Source organism: Maniola hyperantus, chromosome 14 (assembly GCF_902806685.2).
Source record: "Maniola hyperantus chromosome 14, iAphHyp1.2, whole genome shotgun sequence".
Taxonomy (NCBI): domain Eukaryota; kingdom Metazoa; phylum Arthropoda; class Insecta; order Lepidoptera; family Nymphalidae; genus Maniola; species Maniola hyperantus.
In genome coordinates this window covers 767,129-785,800 of record NC_048549.1, presented here as the reverse complement: position 1 = coordinate 785,800, position 18,672 = coordinate 767,129, and the positions used below count along the sequence as shown (strand labels likewise).

At 38.5% G+C, this 18,672-nt stretch overlaps 1 protein-coding gene across 1 annotated transcript; it reads right to left on the bottom strand.

Annotated features, from left to right (window-relative positions):
- Positions 1-2,986: 2,986 nt before the first annotated feature.
- On the bottom strand, positions 2,987-5,155 carry LOC138403275 (uncharacterized). The gene is made up of 2 exons (XM_069503146.1): positions 4,985-5,155; positions 2,987-4,375 (listed from the first exon to the last, which is right to left on the bottom strand). The coding sequence occupies exons 1-2, from the start codon at positions 5,153-5,155 to the stop codon at positions 2,987-2,989; spliced, it is 1,560 nt and encodes a 519-aa protein (XP_069359247.1).
- Positions 5,156-18,672: the final 13,517 nt, after the last annotated feature.

Below are 18,672 nucleotides of genomic sequence, written 5' to 3'. Positions count from 1 at the left end.
GCGACTTCGTCCGCGTGGACTACAAAATTTCAAAACCCTATTTCACCCCCTTAGGAGTTGAATTTTCAAAAATCCTTTCTTAGCGGATGCCTACGTCATAATAGCTATCTGCATGCCAAATTTCAGCCCGATCCGTCCAGTAGTTTGAGCTGTGCGTTGATAGATCAGTCAGTCAGTCAGTCAGTCAGTCAGTCAGTCAGTCACCTTTTCCTTTTATATATTTAGATAACCCCAGAACGGCTTGCAATAACAATAAACACATGCCTCGGCATACTGTGCAACCTCAGCCGCTATCGACGCAGAGTCACGACGAAGCGGCGGGCTTTTCATCACAGACAGACTAGTATACTTACGTAGCGATGCATTATTCAAAGACCAAGAAAAGCTGTGATAGCCTAGTGGTTAGGACGTCCGCCTTGTAATCGGAGGTCGGTCGATCCCGGGCACGCACCTCTAACTTTTCGGAGTTATGTGCGTTTTAATTACAGTAGAAACTCGATTATCCGGCCCTCGGTTATACGGATTCGCGATTATCTGGACTACCAACCGAAAATTGTTCGGCCAAGTGCGAGTCAGACTCGCACACCGAAGGTTCCATACTCGGGTATTTTTTCCTCTATTTTGTACGATAAATCAAAAACTATTATGCATAAAAATAAATAAAAATCTGTTTTAGAATGTACAGGCAAAGAAAGCCCTTCCATATGATATCCCACTTGGTATAGTTATTTTACTTTGAAAATTGAAAATACTAGCACAAAACCCGCTTTTCTTCATACATTCGATTATCCGGATTTTCGATTATCCGGATCCCTAACGACAATAATTAGTCCGGTTAATCGAGTTTGGAGTTCGGTGAAGGAAAACATCATGAGGAAACCTGCATGCCTGAGAGTTCTCCACAATGTTCTCAAAGGTGTGTGAAGTCTACCAATCCGCACATGGCCAGCGTGGTAGACTATGGCCAAAACCCGTCGCACTCTGAGAGGAGACCCGTGCTCTTTACTCTGTAGTGAGCCGGTTATGGGTTGATCATGATGACATCGATTTTTTCGAGGTTTCTGGACCGATTTGCAAAATATTTTTTCAATCAACAGAGTCAGAGGATGTTTCCGTGGCGGTCCCATAAAAATTTCTGGATCCAACTCCTCAATCCTGATGCTGCAGGGTTACCTACTGGCCCCCTAAGCTATTAAGATTCAGGAAGTGTTTATAGTGAATTAATACCGACAATTAACGAGTAAGCACTCAAAAAATAAGTAAGATACCTAAGCAGAAAATTACAAAGAAATATTTTCCCAATATAATAAGTAATAACTATAAAGAGCAGACATTTATTAACAGTACCCGTAGTACAAGATTTTACGTCTCACCAAACGAAACCAAATTCGAGAGTCGAAATACTTCCGCGTTACAGTAAAATGGACCTAAACAGCCTTGAATTGAAGTCAAATATTCAATGCCACTGATTTTAATTTCGCAATGTTTCCGCTTGGAGCGCTGGCTGTAGAAGTGTAGACAAACTTGAGCTTTACAACAAGGAATTTAAGATCCAGTTTACTGTAACGCGGAAGTATTTCGACTCTCGAATTTGGTTTGGTTTGGTGAGACGTAAAATCTTGTACTACGGGTACAGGGGTGTTATTCTATACAGGGTGTAGGAGTTAGGAGTCCCTGCGGGTCGCGATAAAGCGTAAACTCTATTGAAAGCTCTTAGCCTCGGCTCAACGGTTATGGATATTATTTTTGCATTAGACCAAGATATGGTTTTAGATTTTCCGAAGCTATATGGCTCATTCCGCCGTTTCGTGCAAAAAACTAACATTCCGTGCAATAAAAAAAAAGTACTTCATGTTGTGTTTTTTTCTTGCTAATCTACTCTAGAGAGATCCTTAATTGGTGATCAGTGGGAGGCACCTTTGTATCTTACTTAGTTATCGAGAAAATGATAATTGAAATTTTACAGATGGATGGTAATGAATATTGATTAGATTGTAATGAAATAGGCTGGGATGTTAATAAAAATAGATCGTAAGGCAATGAAATTAGGCTAGGATATATACTTAAGGCAAAGGATAGTAATATAAAAAAGATAATTATAATAAAATAAATTCAGTACAATGTAATCAATGGCATTTATTTCTATTCAGTAATTATTTTTAATCAGTCTAAAACAATCAACAAGGCGGAATAATTTCTTCGACATAGTCTTAACACAAAAGTTATTATATAATAGATAGCCTGCATTAAAGTTTAATAACTTAATATAATAGTAATAAAGTTAAAATGTATAAGAATAATATAAAATTAAAATATATATTATTGATGCGATAAAAATATAGCTAGCTAGTATACTGACAGTCAAATTATGGCAACTAATTTTCTTAGCTTTGTTAGCTAAACTAAATCACAGTATTTCACTGACAAAACAAAATGCTCCTAGAGCCAAAAAAATAAAAACAAAAATAAACAATATAAAAATAACAGACTGCAGTTTACTGACAACCAAAGTAACTATCCTTATGTTTTGCAAGGGCAATCATGATTCTAAACTATAAAAAATAATAACACAATTTAATTAAGAGATCAAGAATTAAGTAATAGCACAATTCAAAATAAATCATAAACACAAACAAATAAAAAAATTGAATTCGTCACTATCGTCATCTGATTAATTTATGTGTAACTAGCTAGTCTACCAATAGTCAAATGATGGCAGCTACTTTTCTTAACTTTGTTAGCTAATCTTAATCACAGTATTTCACAGATAAAATAAAATGCTCCTAGAGTTAAAGAAACAAAAACAAAATTAGCCAAATGAGAAACAACTGACTTCAGTTTACTGACACTCAAAGTAAGTATTCTAATTTTTCAATGCTAAACCTAATTATAAAATATAAAAAAATAATAACAAATACAAATATGACATCTTAAATTAATTAATAAGCACTGCACAATTCAATAAAAATTCTAAACATGATAAAATTTAAAAAATATTCAATTCGTCGCTATCGTCATCTGATTCATTAACATCTATCACATATTTGTTTTGGTTTTCTGATTTAATTGGTGGAAAAACGAAATGCCGGTGGTCGGTGTTGAAAGATGCTGCTAGATTTTTTGGGCGCATTGGTAAAACAAGTCTTTTGTTTGGTCTCTTATAAAATTTACGATTTTCCCAACTTAAGCGTACGTCGGATAAAATCTTGACTTTAGGAGATCTTGGAGCTGACGAAGAGGAAGCTACATTTGTCAGTGGTGAAATATTAAACTCGATTAAATCCTCCAGAAGTGGTAAATTTTCTAAATCATCTGAATCTGTTATGTTATTTAAAATTGTTGGCGTGTTTATGTGTAATATGGACGGATCTGCATTGACATTTGTGGCTTCATTTTTATCACAATGAACACCAGATTGCTCTACCTCATTTTTACCATATTCATTACAACGTAGAAAACCTAAATGCTTATTATGTTTGCATGGTATGTTGCAATCTTGGCATTCGAAACAACTAAGACTTCGAAAAGCTAATTGTTTATCATCAAGAGTAGTCCAAATAACTTGGTGAACATCCATTGTTCCTTTGAATGCTGGAATATTGAGTGGAATTTCCTTTTCTATTATGTCATTTTCCGTTATAATCTCAAAGTGAATGTTTTGAATTTTGTCAATAACTAATGCAGTAAAATCCTCGAAAGATCCAACATCTCCACCATATTTTACAAAATTGTCAGCAGTTCGTTTCACAACCGCACCTATGCCATCTGGGGCTCCTTTTCCGTGACCAGCTTCTTGATAATTCCATGTCACTTTAATTATATTAGGATTCAATTCTTTAAGTTTAGTAATCATATAAAATATATTTTTATTTCTATATTGGCTGGACGGCGAATCTGATAAGAAATGGACAGTATTAAATGGAACTAGTGTTTGAGACAACTTTAGGATAGGACATAAGTGAGCCCATATGGACCTTGCATCATGCTTCAAACACTTACTCATAGTACAAAAAGATTTCGTTTTGAATGTCCCTGCCTCGCTGTCTTTATAGTAAATAATTCCAGTATGTAAAGAAACTTGCTCTCTACTTCCACCGAAGTGGAAAGATTGTATTTCTTGATTGTATTTTAAGCAGTAATTCTCACTGAAGTCTATATGCAATAGTATCTCATTGGCGTTCAAATTTTGTTTTAAATGTTTAATAACTTCATATTGCACCGTGATGTTCAAATTGTGCTTAAAGAACGAGATTAAAGTCGATTCCAATTTGTTTATAACATTGCGTGGATAGTCTTCACATTTATTTTTTACTGAAACTATTTTAAGCTTTTGCACTCCATTTCGTACCGTATATGGCTTTTTCTCTGTAATCCACTGATGGAAAAATATTTTTTGATCATTGTGAAATTCTTTATAGTTTAATATTTTAGTATTGCATGTTGGACATGTTCGCTGAAGACATTTTTGATTAATGTCGCAACAGATACTCTTGATTACATCGGTCCCACTATCTTCTATGATAATTCTAGCATTTTTTAGTGCCTTAATTAAAAGATTAACATTAGAGTGTAATTTGCATTGACAGGTGTCTCATTCTGTACCAGGAAAAACTACCCAAAAGGGTATATATTTGCAGAAAGTTGAATAGCTTAAACAAAATTGCTCTTTAGTAAATTTTTCATGTAAATTTTTCAAATTATCATTTAAGTATCGCTTTTGTTTTTGCACACCATTTCTTTTAATAAATTCTCTTTTCCCTGCAGCAATTCTGCTATTTGTATCCTCTTCGAAAAAAGAATGAATTTTATGCATTAATGTTAGATTTTTTTCTACTTTGGTATTTCTTTTTCTTTGTGAAAACGGTATTTTATGAAGCAGCTTGTATTTTCTAAATCTTTCACCATCTTTAATAAAACAATCCGCAACTTCTCTCTTGCCTTTTTTAGAAACTGATTTATAGCTCTCTTGTAAATTTCTACATACAGTTTCACTAAACATCAGTTGTTTTTTAACTTCTTTCTTCTTTTCTGGACGTATATCTATCAATACTTCTTCCACTTTTTTTTCTATTGAATCACTTACTTTTCTTGTACTATTACGTTTGCGTAGCGCCTCCTTTTCAGTTTTGAGTTTATTTATTTTATTTTTTAGCATCTTAATTATCTTTAAATGTTTATAACGCATACGACGTATTAAATTCATTGGTTTTGATAATTTTCGTGAAACATTTTGATTGCTTGGACCTGGTTCTTGTATTATTAAAGGATCTGATTGAGGGTATACATGATTTTCTGAGTCACTAGCATCGCTACAGGGTGGTGAGTTTTCCATTAGTATTTTTTCTATTTTTTTTTGGTCTTTCTTCCGGTTTAAGTAGCTTTGTGAGTTCTTTCGCCAACGCTTCCTTTGATCCCGTTGTGCCCTTGGAGTCATATTTTTTATGCTAATTATCTGCTTCTTTTTTTTTCTCGCTAAATATCTCACTCTTTCTTTTTCCTTTTGTAGAGTATATAGTTCAGGAGTTGCTTTTATTTCGGCATACTTTTCTCGTTTACGTAGCCTATCTTTTGCCAATTTTTCTTCCTCTGTTAACTTTTTACGGGGTTTCGCCATTTTAATACTGAAATATACAAAAATATGGCCTTGTAACAGCAAACCTCATAGCTTGAAATAATGACAGTAACTTATATATAGGAACAATGTACGATTGTTTTAAATAGTTAGTAGCTTCACAGTTGAAAGTCTAGGCGACGCAGAGGTGGGTGCGGAGAATAATTGACGATGTTAAGAGTGATCATAAAGATATGATTTTATGAATTAATAAATGTAATTAAAATCAGTCACTACCTTCCAAAAGTGTTCATTACCATCCTGAATAAATTTGGATGGTATGGATAGTAATGAAATCGAGATGAATGATTTTTTTTAACTCTTTTTGAAATAAGTTCGTGATGGAGTTTAGTATCATATCAAATTTTAAATAGGCACAAAATGGACTAAGAAGGTAAACATTCATTGATAAAATAATAATTTACTTACCACTGTGTCTTCAGAATTCAAGGGAATGCGATGAAATTACTTCCTGACGAAACACTATTCCGAATAAAAAGATTGTGAATAATTTTGCCATCGAGACGCGCACGTCCTTCCGGCTCCGTCGCCTCGGCTAACTGACTTGTAGAAACACGTCTTGCCCTAACCCATAGTTGTAGATGTACAGATACGTTCAAATTTTAAATTCGTTCAAAAAGAGATGGTTATGAATTTTTTACAGTGACAAAACTTAAAATAGGGGTTTTGAAAAATAAATGAGCGTTATTAAAATAAACAAATATTTATTCATTGAGCTATGTACTAGATGTTAATATGACATATTAATTGGAGCGGTCCATTGAAATAAAAATAAATAAAAATTAACAAACTTGTTGAATTCCAAAGTCGGAATTAGAGAGGAATGAAATTATAGGAGGTATTTTTAAGTTAAAAAAAAAAACTAATTCATACAAGTAGAAAATGAGTAATACTGCTTCTAAAGTGCTCATGCCTGTACCCCTTAAATAAATAATTATTCAAATAAAGTCTTATTTTCATAGGTAAACTACTCTGGATATGTTTTTTGCACGAAACGGCGGAATGAGCCATATACACGACAATATTTCTAGTTAAATATAGTGAGCGCAAAGCTGTGATAGCCTAGTGGTTTGGACGTCCGCCTTCTAATCGGAGGTCGGGGGTTCGATCCCGCGCACGCACCTCTAACTTTTCGGTGTTATGTGCATTTTATGTAATTAAATATCACTTGCTTTAACGGTGAAGGAAAACATCGTGAGGAAACCTGCATGCCTGAGAGTTCTCCATAATGTTCACAAAGGTGTGAGAAGTCTACCAATCCGCACATAGCCAGCGTGGTAGACTATGGCCAAAACCCTTCTCTCTGAGAGGAGACTCGTGCTCTGTAGTGAGCCGGCGCGGATGGGTTGATCATCATCATCATAGTGAGCGCTGTAGTTTTATAGGTAAGAGGACCTGGGTTCAATTCCCGACAGGATAATTTGAAACATTTCTAAATTATTTCTGTGGCCCTACCGCGGTTGTTTGTCAGCTACAATGTCACGATCGCAATCATCTCTGATTGGTTAATGCTCGCTCACTATTGGCCACAATGCATTGTTGCTCATTGTTGCAACAAGAATCGCACAAATTCAGCCAATCAGAACAATTGAGATTGTAATAATGATTGATGCAGGTTTTAGACAATCGCCCCGCAGGTCTTGACTCGGCCATACACCGAATGAGAGGCTTTAACAATTTTGATAGTTCTAATAAGTTTAAATGGGCAATCAATCAATCAATCTTTTACATTTTTGCTTAAATGTAGGTTAACAAAGATGTTTTACAATTTACTTAAATAATCACTACATTTGCCACGCAATGGCAGGGCACATAGTTCGGAAAACCGATAGACGTTGGGGTCTCGAGGTGCTGGAATGGTAACCTCACACCGGAAGGCGCAGCATTGGATGACCCCCCACTAGGTGGACGGTCGACATCAGACGAGTCGCAGGGAGGCGCTGGATTCAGGCAGCACAAGACCGTGGCCTGTGGAAGTCCCTGCAAGAGACCTATGTCCAGCAGTGGACGTCAATCGATTGATGATGATGCTCATTATGCTGCAAACATACAAGAAACTTTTACAAAAATTACGAAGCTTGCTTTCTTTTGCAACAGGAAATTGAAAGAAAATTCATAAAAAAATTGTTTCTTTCACTCAAGTCACGTAAACATCTCAATATACGTACATAATATATTCAGTTAGAATCAGCCCCGAGCAATGTACGCCGCAATATTTCAATAACAACATAAACAGGCCGCACGGCTTTGGAGGCTGCGTTAGGTGTACGTGACAAACATACAAACAGAAACGTTGATATTATGCTTGCCTAACTAATATCTAGAATTCTAGTTAGATCGGAGTCACGTGACCCGAGAAATTTACTTTTTTGCCAAGGGGGAATCCGAATCTTCTTAAGATCACCATCATCAGACTTCACACACCTTTAAGAACATTATGGAGAACTCTCAGGCATGCAGGTTTCCTCGCGATGTTTTCCTTCACCGTTAAAGCAAGTGATATTTAATTATGTAGGTACTTAAAACGGACATACCTAACTCCGAAAAGTTAAAGGTGCGTGCCCGGGATCGAACCCCTGACCTCCGATTAGGTGGCGGTCGTCTGAACCACTAGACTACAGCTTAATCAACTTCTCAGTACTCCCTCAGTGGCCACCCTTAGAGCATATTGGTGGGAGGCTCCGAGATTTCTTATGGACACATCGGTTCCCCCCTTGCGCGATAATTGCGTCACCCATCGCGACATCTATTGGTTGATAAATTGAAACTTGTTAAAATTATAAAGATGAAGATAAAATCAATCCTTGTTAATAGAGTTGCCTTTCAAACTCTCTGTGAAACAGATCTATTGAATACCGAAGACATGTTCCACGATAATATTTCAATACTAACACAAACAGGCTGTACGGCTTTGGAGGCTGCGTCGGGAGCACGTGAGGAGCGTACAAATACAAATAAACGTATCTGAAGTCTAGACAGGGATAAGGTTTCGAAATATCTAGGTATACCTCAATAGGTATCATTTATTGATTACAAAAAGAGTTGAAACTGAAAATTATACATCTTTGTTACCCACGAGTCCCACGACAAAACGGAGACAATAGTGTCTATGCGTTTGGAGTTAGACATTGTGTGTGTGTTTATTTGTCTAGGTGCAAGCTGATGCCCACGACTTTGTCGACGTGGATTTAGGTTCTGGGAACTCTGATTTTTCGGGATATAACTCTAGGTATATAGCTATATCTATGCAAAAAATCAAGAAGAACAAACAAACAATATAAAAGAAAGATTAATTTGTATTGCTTTATCTATTAAAATATTTCAGAGAGAATGAGTATAAGTTTGGAAATTAAAAGTCCTTTTGGAAAAAAAAACAAAGGAAACTACTTGACTATTATCATATTTACGATACACAGGAGCAGTAGCAAGAGTAGCAAATGCTACGGGCCCCACGCATTTGAGGGCCCCACGCATTTGAGGGCCCCACGCATTTGAAGGCCCCACGCATTTGAGGGCCCCGCGTACCAACGCTTTCTGATCGTAAAAAGTATCTACCTACCTACCTAAAAAAAATCACGTTTCGATCTAAATAAGCAATTATTTAGATCGAAACGTGTTTTTTTTTTCAAATCAATATAGGTCTTCCTCAACATTAAAACGTGTTAAAAATGAGTTGCCCAACACGATGGGCCATAAACGTCTTAAATTCACCTCACGTTAATTAATAATGAATACGATTTACTTAGAGAAGTCGATATGAACAGTAGGTACCTATTATTTAAAAAGTCCAATTTAATTTCTGAAAAGTTTGTTTGTAACCGTTTTGTTTTATTTAATACCATAAACTTGATAACCTAAAGCAATCCAAAGGTCCCTTGATAGAATTTGCTACAGGCCCCGCACTGGCTTGATCCGGCACTGTGCACAGGAGGCATAATTATTTGTGAAAATTTTCTCAGACAAATTGATCTAGTCTGGAAGAAAGTTAAATGGAAAAGTTGTGAATGTTCTTATTGTTAGTTCTACACAATTTAGCGAACATTTTATCATAATTTAAACGCGCTGTGTCGTTTCTGTTCCGGCCATTAAACGCGTATTAAGAATTTCCTTTCGTGAAAATTGTCCTTTGAAAAAGTTTAATGAACCGTGCAAAATAAGATGTAAGTACAGCATTGCGAAAAAGCAAAATATAAAATAAATTGACGTTGTACCTAAAATTAAACTACATCGGTATTCTGATCATAACTCTATGGTATTCTGTGTGTTTGAATAATATGTAAGTAGGTACCTAAAGCAGTACTTTTTAATTCCATGTAAATAAAACGACAGAGGTCAGAAAATGAGGTTATCTCAAAAAGCGAGGTTTTTGAGCTGCAACAGTTTCGATCTAGGGGTGCGATATGCGAAAGCGACTCGCAGTATCAAAATTCAATCCACGTAGTGTAATAAAAACGCAAATCCCGTTCATTCGATCTCATTCACCGGTCGGTCGACTCGCTGGAACTTATCACTCGCGCCGTGTGATCCGCACCCTTAAATAGCATTAGGGTTGAACACAGTTTCCAATAATGTTAGTGTCTGTCTCTGTGAAAGCAGACAGTGAGAAAATAGCAGCAAATTTGAAAAAAAACAGTCAAATGCGATCGGACTCGCACATGAAGGGTACCATCGTACAAGTAATAACACGTATAATTTTTTTTTTATTTTCATTTTTATTATTTGTTGTTACTTATATTAGCAATAAAAATCCACATTCTGTGATAATTTTTGTGTGTGAAAAAACTACTGTTAGAAAAGACATATTACTCGATTGATGGTTACCTTTTAGAAAAGTTTAAATTTTATTTTAATTTTTAACATACTTATTTTGTATTAAGTACTATTTTATTTTTTATTCTTTTGTGACTAAGTATTTAATGTGACTAATTTTATCAAAACTATGTACACGTTGTTAGGTATATCATAACATAATATTACATGCTAATAGGCAGAATTTGGCTGTACCTTTTTGTTTTCGTAACATCTCCACTGTTTACCCAAATTCGCTGTATTGTATTGTGATTGTTAAAAAAAGGTTTTAACCTTTTGGCAACGAATTTTGCCTTTTCGTTTCCTCTCAGGAAGACTCATTCAGGAATGATCGGTGACAACCCTATCTGACGTATTTAGGTAAAAGGGGAGGAAGAAGAACTCTCGGATTTGATAAATTTACGACAGCATCTCTGCGACCGGACATTTAGAGGATTTTACGCTTTTTCAATTTAGCTCCCGATGCGCCAGGGTAAGTAGCTGTCACGGAACAGGTGATGTATGGGTATCAGACTAGTCTACGATCATTCAGGGGTTGAATATATCAAGTAGGTAGGCTACACCATGATCCCGCATCGTTTGAAAAACTTTTGGGGATATTTTTCTCTGAAATCCAATTTGAAATATTAGAACCTAAAATTGGAAATTTCAGAAACCGGTCAAGTGCGAGTCGGACTCGCACACGAAGGGTTCCGTACTATCGTACAAGAAAGAACAATTTTGTTTTTTTTTAATTTTGATGGCGCCCATTTTGTAATTTTTATTTTAATGTTGTTATAGTCAAGTCATTTTATCGAGATCGATGCTGTGTGGCATGGTACATTTTGGCGTGGTGAGGTCCAACTCGTATGCAGAAATTGAAGCTGGGATACGCGGACATAATTATTTTATTTTAAAACTACCTACCTACATTAATAGTATGTATAGTATGTATGTAAGTATAAGACTACAGAGGAATGTGCAGTGCTCAGACAAGCCGCCAAGCGCTTACGAGCACGAAGAAACCAATATTGTGTTTTTTCTGTTTGTGTGGAAATAAATAAATAAATATAGTGGTAATATAACACATTCTGTGAAAGTTTCAACTCTCTACCTATTACGGCTCGTGAGATACATCCCGCTGACAGACAGACGGACGGACAGACGGACAACGGTGACTTAGCAATCTCTTCACTTCACACACTTCGGGTACGGAATCCTAAAAAAATTAAGAAAAACGCTTTTTCTAAGTACAAATTTTATGCAGCAAATTGTATAAGAACATTCATATAATAGAAAATGTAATAAGTCCTTCCTGACTCCAGATATGAAGTGAGGTACATAATGTAATCAATGTCCTATTATTCAAACTCCATTACGTCAGGAATGGAGTCGAGACGCTTCCGCCACTTATTATCATACTTTACTATGTATACTTCCTTAGTTACTTACTTTACTGCGAATCATCATCATCATGATCAACCCATCGCTGCCTCACTACAGAACACGGGTCTCCTCTCAGATGAGACGGGTGTGGCCACCACGCTGTCCAAGTGCGGTCACGATGTTCCACCATTAAAGTATGTAAGTGATATTAATTGATTGCTCAAAACGTTCATAACTGCGAAAAGTAAAGTATTTGAAAGCGCTGCCTTGAAAAACCCCCCCACTAGATGGGCAGACGATACTAAGCGAGTCGCAGGGGGCCGCTAGATTCAGGCGGCGGGCGCGGCGCGGACCGTGGTGTGTGGCAGTTCCTACAAAAAACTTTATGTGCAGTTGTGGACGTCTATCGGCAGATAATGATGGTGATGATAATAATTATTTCATTTAATTTAGCGTAGCTTGACAGCTCAGAATTCTAGTCCTTTTGAGATTTTATACCTAACTGTCTTTTAACAACCTTTGGCATCGAAATCTCACAAGAAAATTGTAAAGAAAATCTAAATTCAAATAGACAAACCCTCCGCTGGGGCGCAGTAAATTATCAGGGACAAGTTTAATTTAATTTTCGTTTCAAATAATAGGCTCGAGATAAGTAAAAGACGGCAATTAACACTATCAGCCTCTCTTCGCGCTCTTATCTCCCAAACCGTTTAAGACGGACAGCTATTTAACATTCCAATTCAGTCTATTTGAATAAATCCTCCCCTTCGATGGTAAAACGCCCGTTCTTGACAAAAGACTGGCTTGATTCCACTATAAAATATTTAATGGCGGTCTTTCCGTACTAGCTCTATATACAAACGTAATTTCATTCTCATTATTGAATACTAGCTGATGCCTGCTACTTCGTCTGCGTGGAATTAGGTTTTGTACAAATCCCGTGGGAACTCTTTGATTTTCCGGTATAAAAAGTATCCTATGTCACTCTCCAGGTCGTTATCAATACCCATGCAAAGAATCACGTCAATCCGTTGCACCATTGCGACCTGATGGAAGGACAAACCAACAAACAAATACACTTTCGCATTAGATATAACCAATGTAGCTACACATTCTAAAATTTATTACTTAGTACCAGATTTCCGTAAAAATGTCTAGTTTTAAAGTTATTCTGTTTTAAAGTTAACCCTTCTCATTCTGAGAGCAGACCCGTGCTCAGTAGTGAGCTAGCGATGGGGTGATCATGATGATGATACCTACATTTATGACGAGATTGTAATTATGACGACCTCCCTGGCGCAGTGGTGAGTGCTGTGGCCTTATGGGTAGGAGGTCCCGGGTTCGATTCTCGACAGGGGAAATTTGGAATTTTATAATTTCTAAATTGCCCCTGTTCCGGTCAGGTGGGTGGGAGGCTTCGGCGTGGCTAGTTACCACTCTAGCCGTGTCGCTAAGCGATCTAGCGTTCCGGTACGATGCCGTGTAGAAACCAAAGGGGTATGGGCTTAACTTCCATACCCCTTCCAGGTTAGGCCGCCTCCATCTTAGACAGCATCATCAAAATTACCACCAGGTGAGATTGCAGTCAAGGGATAACTTGTATTTGAATAAAAAAATCATACAACTCGTTTGCTAGTAGAGTTTTATTTTTATTACAGTTTTTTACCTAGATTTTATTAAAATAACGCGAACTCTCCATCCTCACATAAACTTTGACAGTTTCTAGAGGATGGCGAACTGTTTATTTTAAAATGTATTATTGAAATTTACGTGATCAATTAAAAAAAAATCAAGAACACAATCCGTTGATTGTCACGAGTGATTATCGAGAAGCGCGCACAATTGGCAAAGCCCCTGCCATTCTAGGAATCGCGTTCCAGCTCGCATCGGGTACACTTTTAGATCCACACGCGAAGAAGAAGTGCTTTACTAAGAACACAGAGTGATCAAAGGATGATCATTGTGTGTTTGATTCATCCCTGTAACGTTGTGTTTTCGTGTTTCCCTTTTTAGTTTTCCATAGTTAAAATAAGGATGTGTCCTAGTTTCGAAAATGTATCGAAATTCGATAGAGACGGATTGACTTGTAAAGTTGGTCGACTGAATGGGCGATGGGGAATGTTCTCTGTAGGTCTAATATTGCCAGCTCATCGTACTAATTGTTAACACACGATTAGAAACGGTACACCATAATCGATATCATTACGACACACTTCCATTGTGTTAATGCAACACCGTTGTAACACAATAAAACACTTCGTTGATTATATTGTAACAGTTTCTATGTTATTAGATCCGATATCGGAGCACGTAAGTAGACTGTTGTGTGCAGCTGCCTTTTAGCTTTAAAACGATATTCGATGCACTATTAAAGGTGCACACAATCCAGTTAGAGAAAGAGATTAGCCGCAGAATCCAGTTGGGCTTGACTACACAAATTTCAAACCCCTATTTTTCAAACCCCCCAAGGGTTTTTAAAGGGGGTGACCCTTTAAAAACCCTTTCTTAGCAAATGTCTAAGTCGTAATAGCTATCTGCTTGCCAAACAGCTCGATCCGTAGCTTGAGCTAGCGAGTAGCTTGAGCTGTGCGTTGATAGATCGGTCAGTCACTTTTTCCTTTTATTTAGATACTCCTTTTTTTATACGGAGTAGATAAAGGTAAAAATAATAGTAGCAACTAGCAAGCGAATCAAAATAGATTAGTAATGCGTGGCCGCTTGGGCGAGAGCCGACGACGGGTGGTACGGGACCACCGGCAGAGAGTACCTACAGACAAAAAGTGGTCCGCGACCATCCCACTCCCAGGCCACGCCACCGAGCGGGAATTTCATATCTGTTACTTCATTTACACAATAATTTGTTATTATATTTTGACTAGCTGATGCCCGCGACTTCGTCCGCGTGGATTTACATTTTTCAAATTCCCGCGGGAACTCTTTGATTTTCCGGGATAAAAAGCAGCCCATGTGTTAATCCAGGGTATACCCTATATAATCTATCTGGGGTACCAGCCAGGTAACCTCCCCGTGTGCCTGAGTGTTGCGAGTCCCTTCCGGGGGAAGAGCAGCGCTTGGGCCGGTGTACCCTGGTAACATGGTTAACAGTTTCTCTTCATGGGATATTGTTAGCCATGCCTCTAATTGACCTGGCGGGGAGCGGGTGTTGTCCGCGCGTCCCTCTGAGTGAGCAGAGGGCGCAGTAGACGCACCCATGGGGCATAGCCCCAGCCCCCAAGAGCGGAGGGTGTGGGTGAGTGGTTGGTGATGAGTGTTTCATCACCCATCCAAACACGGTCTGCCCCACCGGTCTCTCGCCTGTCCAGTTTGGTGACGGGCGAGGGAGATGGTGAGGATGGGGAACGTGGAGGGAATGGCCCTCCCCGCGAGCCCTAGCCCTAGTGAGGATCTGTGGATGATGAACACGGGGCGGTCCGTCGCTTAGTGTGGTCCTCGGGTTGGTTGGCGTGCTGTGGTTCCAGCATGCCTCTGACGGTGTTTGGGGACACGTAGTGCCCCAGTGGTGGGTCTGCTGTAGCGGACATCCGCTGGCGGAGTAACGAGGCGTTGTTGGTCCCTTGTGCTCCGTCAACATTTTCATAGAATTATTTAAACAATAAGCTCCTAACTGGATTAGCGTCCCTTACCCTCAATGAGATATGACGCCCATTTCTCAGGGGCTTAGCCTCTCCCCCTCCAGTTCGGAGGTCGGAGGGATAGTTATAATGAAGTCTGAGAGTTCGCAACGTGAATTAATTCGGTCGGACATTTGACTAATGTGTTGCTCATGTTTTTATTAAAAAACTTGACAGGAGAAGCATTTTCTCCAAAGTTTATTATGTGGTTAATTCTGTTGTACGCCAATCTAAATCTATCCTTTTTCGCAGGGAACAATATGAAAGGGACAGCAATTTATATCATCATCATGATCAACCCATCTGGGCACGCGCACGGGTCAGGACTCAGGATATATGTATAAAAGTGCCGCAAATTGCTAATGCGCGTGACCATTGTAGTGAGGTCAGCAGTAGACTGAAGTTTCGAGCTGATGATATATTTTTATTTCGGCTGACGTCACAATGACGTCATTTCGATATTAATGAGATATGGTTCCAGCTCAATAGCAGGCTCAATAGCAATTTGCGATACTTATAACAGAAATCCCTCACGATAGTTTAAACGCTAAAATAATAATTTGTTTAAAACCTTAAGCCAAGAATAATTTAGTTTACTAATTGTAAGAGCTTATATACGAATGACGCCACAGTGTTCGTAATAATAACAATTAAAGTCCAGTAGCTAAACCGGAGATAACGCCGGATCAGATTACGTAAATCTATGCAAATTCGGCCAAAACCGAGCTCTTGCCCCCACAGCCAGTAATAGAGGGCTAATTAGAGTTTTCATGCTGGGCGCTGGCAACACAACGAATAGTGTTGGCCAAGCTTTTAAAAAAGAAAATCTAATCGATAAATACCTGTGGCCCTACCGCGGTTGTTTGACAGCTACAATGTCACGATCGCAATCGTCTCTGATTGGTTAATGCTCTCTCACTATTGGCCACAATGCATTGTTGCAACAAGAATCGCACAAATTCAGCCAATCAGAACAATTGAGATTGTAATAATGATTGATGCAGGTTTTAGACAATCGCCCTCCTGGTGAATAATCTATAATATAATTTTTTTTTATTTTTTTTTTAATACAATAAAACTTAAAGCTAGCCTTATCTAATTACTATATAAATCATGACCGCGTGGAATGGTGCCAAGAATACTGGCTGCATTTCCGCGCTGGACAGCTAGGCTGATCCGCTGCGCAAAAAATGAGCCAGCCCTTCTGTCACCAGTTGAGGCTATTAATCGCGGTGAAATGTCTCGTAAAAAATTTTTAGCACTAAGACTCCATGGCCCCAGGGTCTCCGCGGCAAACGGCACAAAAATGTAACTCTCTATAAGAGAGGCATACTTGCGCCGCTTGCCGTTTTCAGCTGTTTCTGCTGCGGCTCCCGGTCTTGATGCTGTCTTCCTGATATGACACGGGGCCAATGTGTCAACGCAAGTTGCGTCCCACATTAGCGCCCGTCCCCGTTCCCAGGGAACCAGCGTCAATCCATCAGGTCTCTTGCCATCATCCCGACTAATCCCTGCCGGCTCAATGAGCGCAGGAATATTTATGGTGGCAAGAGCTCTTTTAATTGTATCGTTAAGAGAGCCATGCCTAAACAGCCTACCGGAGCTCCTTTGGCAAGAGAGTCCGTGGATTCCAAATTTATCAACCTCTTTTCCACACGGACATCTGTGCTGATGGCACAGTGGTGTTCCCAATCTGAGACCTAGAGCCACACGAAAACTTTCGTTATCTAAAAGTGTGCCGAGATTTTTTTATGGCAAGGCATGCAGCCAATACCCAGATTCCTTTTCGGATAATGCTAGAAGCCTGGCACGATCTCTGTCACTTGTAAGATTTTGAACCAAATTCGTATGTGTCAGTTGAACCAATGGCAAATCCCAAAGTTTTTGTGTAGTACGTTCCTTCGGGATGTCGACATTGGGACATCTGACCTTCCAACTCTCTAGGGCCTCTGTGGCATAGGTCAATGATGAATTGGATTTGAGAATTTGAGAGCTAAGCTCTTTTATACTATGCACAGAGGACAGAAAAGCCGGAAGAGCTACACTGGAAATTTTCCTCACGCCGATGCCACCGTACTTGACCGGTAAAGTTGCTTGGTTCTAGGAGTGCTCATCAAAAGTTAAATTTAGAATTTGTTCTAGTGTACCTACTTTTAAGGGTGGCATCCATGTTATCGAGTAGTCCATGAAATTTCCAAACTGGGCTCGCGCGGAGAATGTAAATTAATTTAGGTACAAAAAGGCAATATTTTAGGATCGAAAATGCAATGTGAGAATTTAGAGTGCCCAATTTGTCGGTATTAGCCGAAAATGTTCTGACTTTTTGATCCAAGAGTGGTTGTATGGATTCATTATAAAGAGGAGCACCGAGAAGGCAAAGTGAACGTTAATATAAAAATGAATCACTAAATGTGTTGCTCATCGCAAATCTCTAGAACAGCTGAACCGATTTCGCTAATTCTTTTTTTATAATATTCCTTGAAGTACGAGGATGGTTCTTACGGAGAGAAAAATTTAAAAAATTTGAATCGACTGTTTTCTCGACTGTCAGAGACATTTGTTGTTATAAGTCCCGCAAATTTCTAATGCGCGTGGCCGCCATTTTAGTGACGTCAGCACTAGACTGAAGTTTTGAGCTGATGGTATATTTCGGCTGACGCGACGTCAAAATGACATCATTTTGATGTTAATGAGACATGGTTCCAGCGCAATAACAATTTGCGGGACTTATACACGTTCCTCGCAAGTGAATAATATTGTAATCGATTAAAACACACATAACTCCGAAAAGGTAGGTACAGTTACGTGCCCGAGATTGAACCCCGGATCCCATGTATAGGAAGCTGGAATCGTAACCTTATTACGGATTTATTTACTCGAGCGTCGTGGTGGTGGTGGTGGTGGTGGATTGTGATTAGGTGCTAAAAAGAAAAAAGGTTACATGATGTTACCTCTTTCAATGGTGGGAAGAGTGCGTACAGGTTTTCAAAAATGTAAAAAATATATATTCACCAAAAGTCATGGCAGATTTTTGAAGCTTTGTGACTCTCCCATTTCCTTATGTCACGCTCAAGTTGTCAGTGGCCCTACCGAGGTTGTTTGACAGCTACAATGTCACGATCGCAATCATCTCTGATTGGTTAACGCTCGCTCACTATTGGCCACTATGCATTGTTGCAACAAGAATCGCACAAATTCAGCCAATCAGAACAATTAAGATTGTAATAATGATTG

Excerpts from the sequence above, each read along its gene's own strand:
- LOC138403275 (XM_069503146.1), bottom strand. The coding sequence starts at position 5,155 with ATGCTAAAAAATAAAATAAATAAACTCAAAACTGAAAAGGAGGCGCTA. Across the intron at positions 4,376-4,984 it reads AACTGATGTTTAGTGAAACT|TGGATTACAGAGAAAAAGCC; the intron begins GTATGTAGAAAT and ends TTTTTCCATCAG.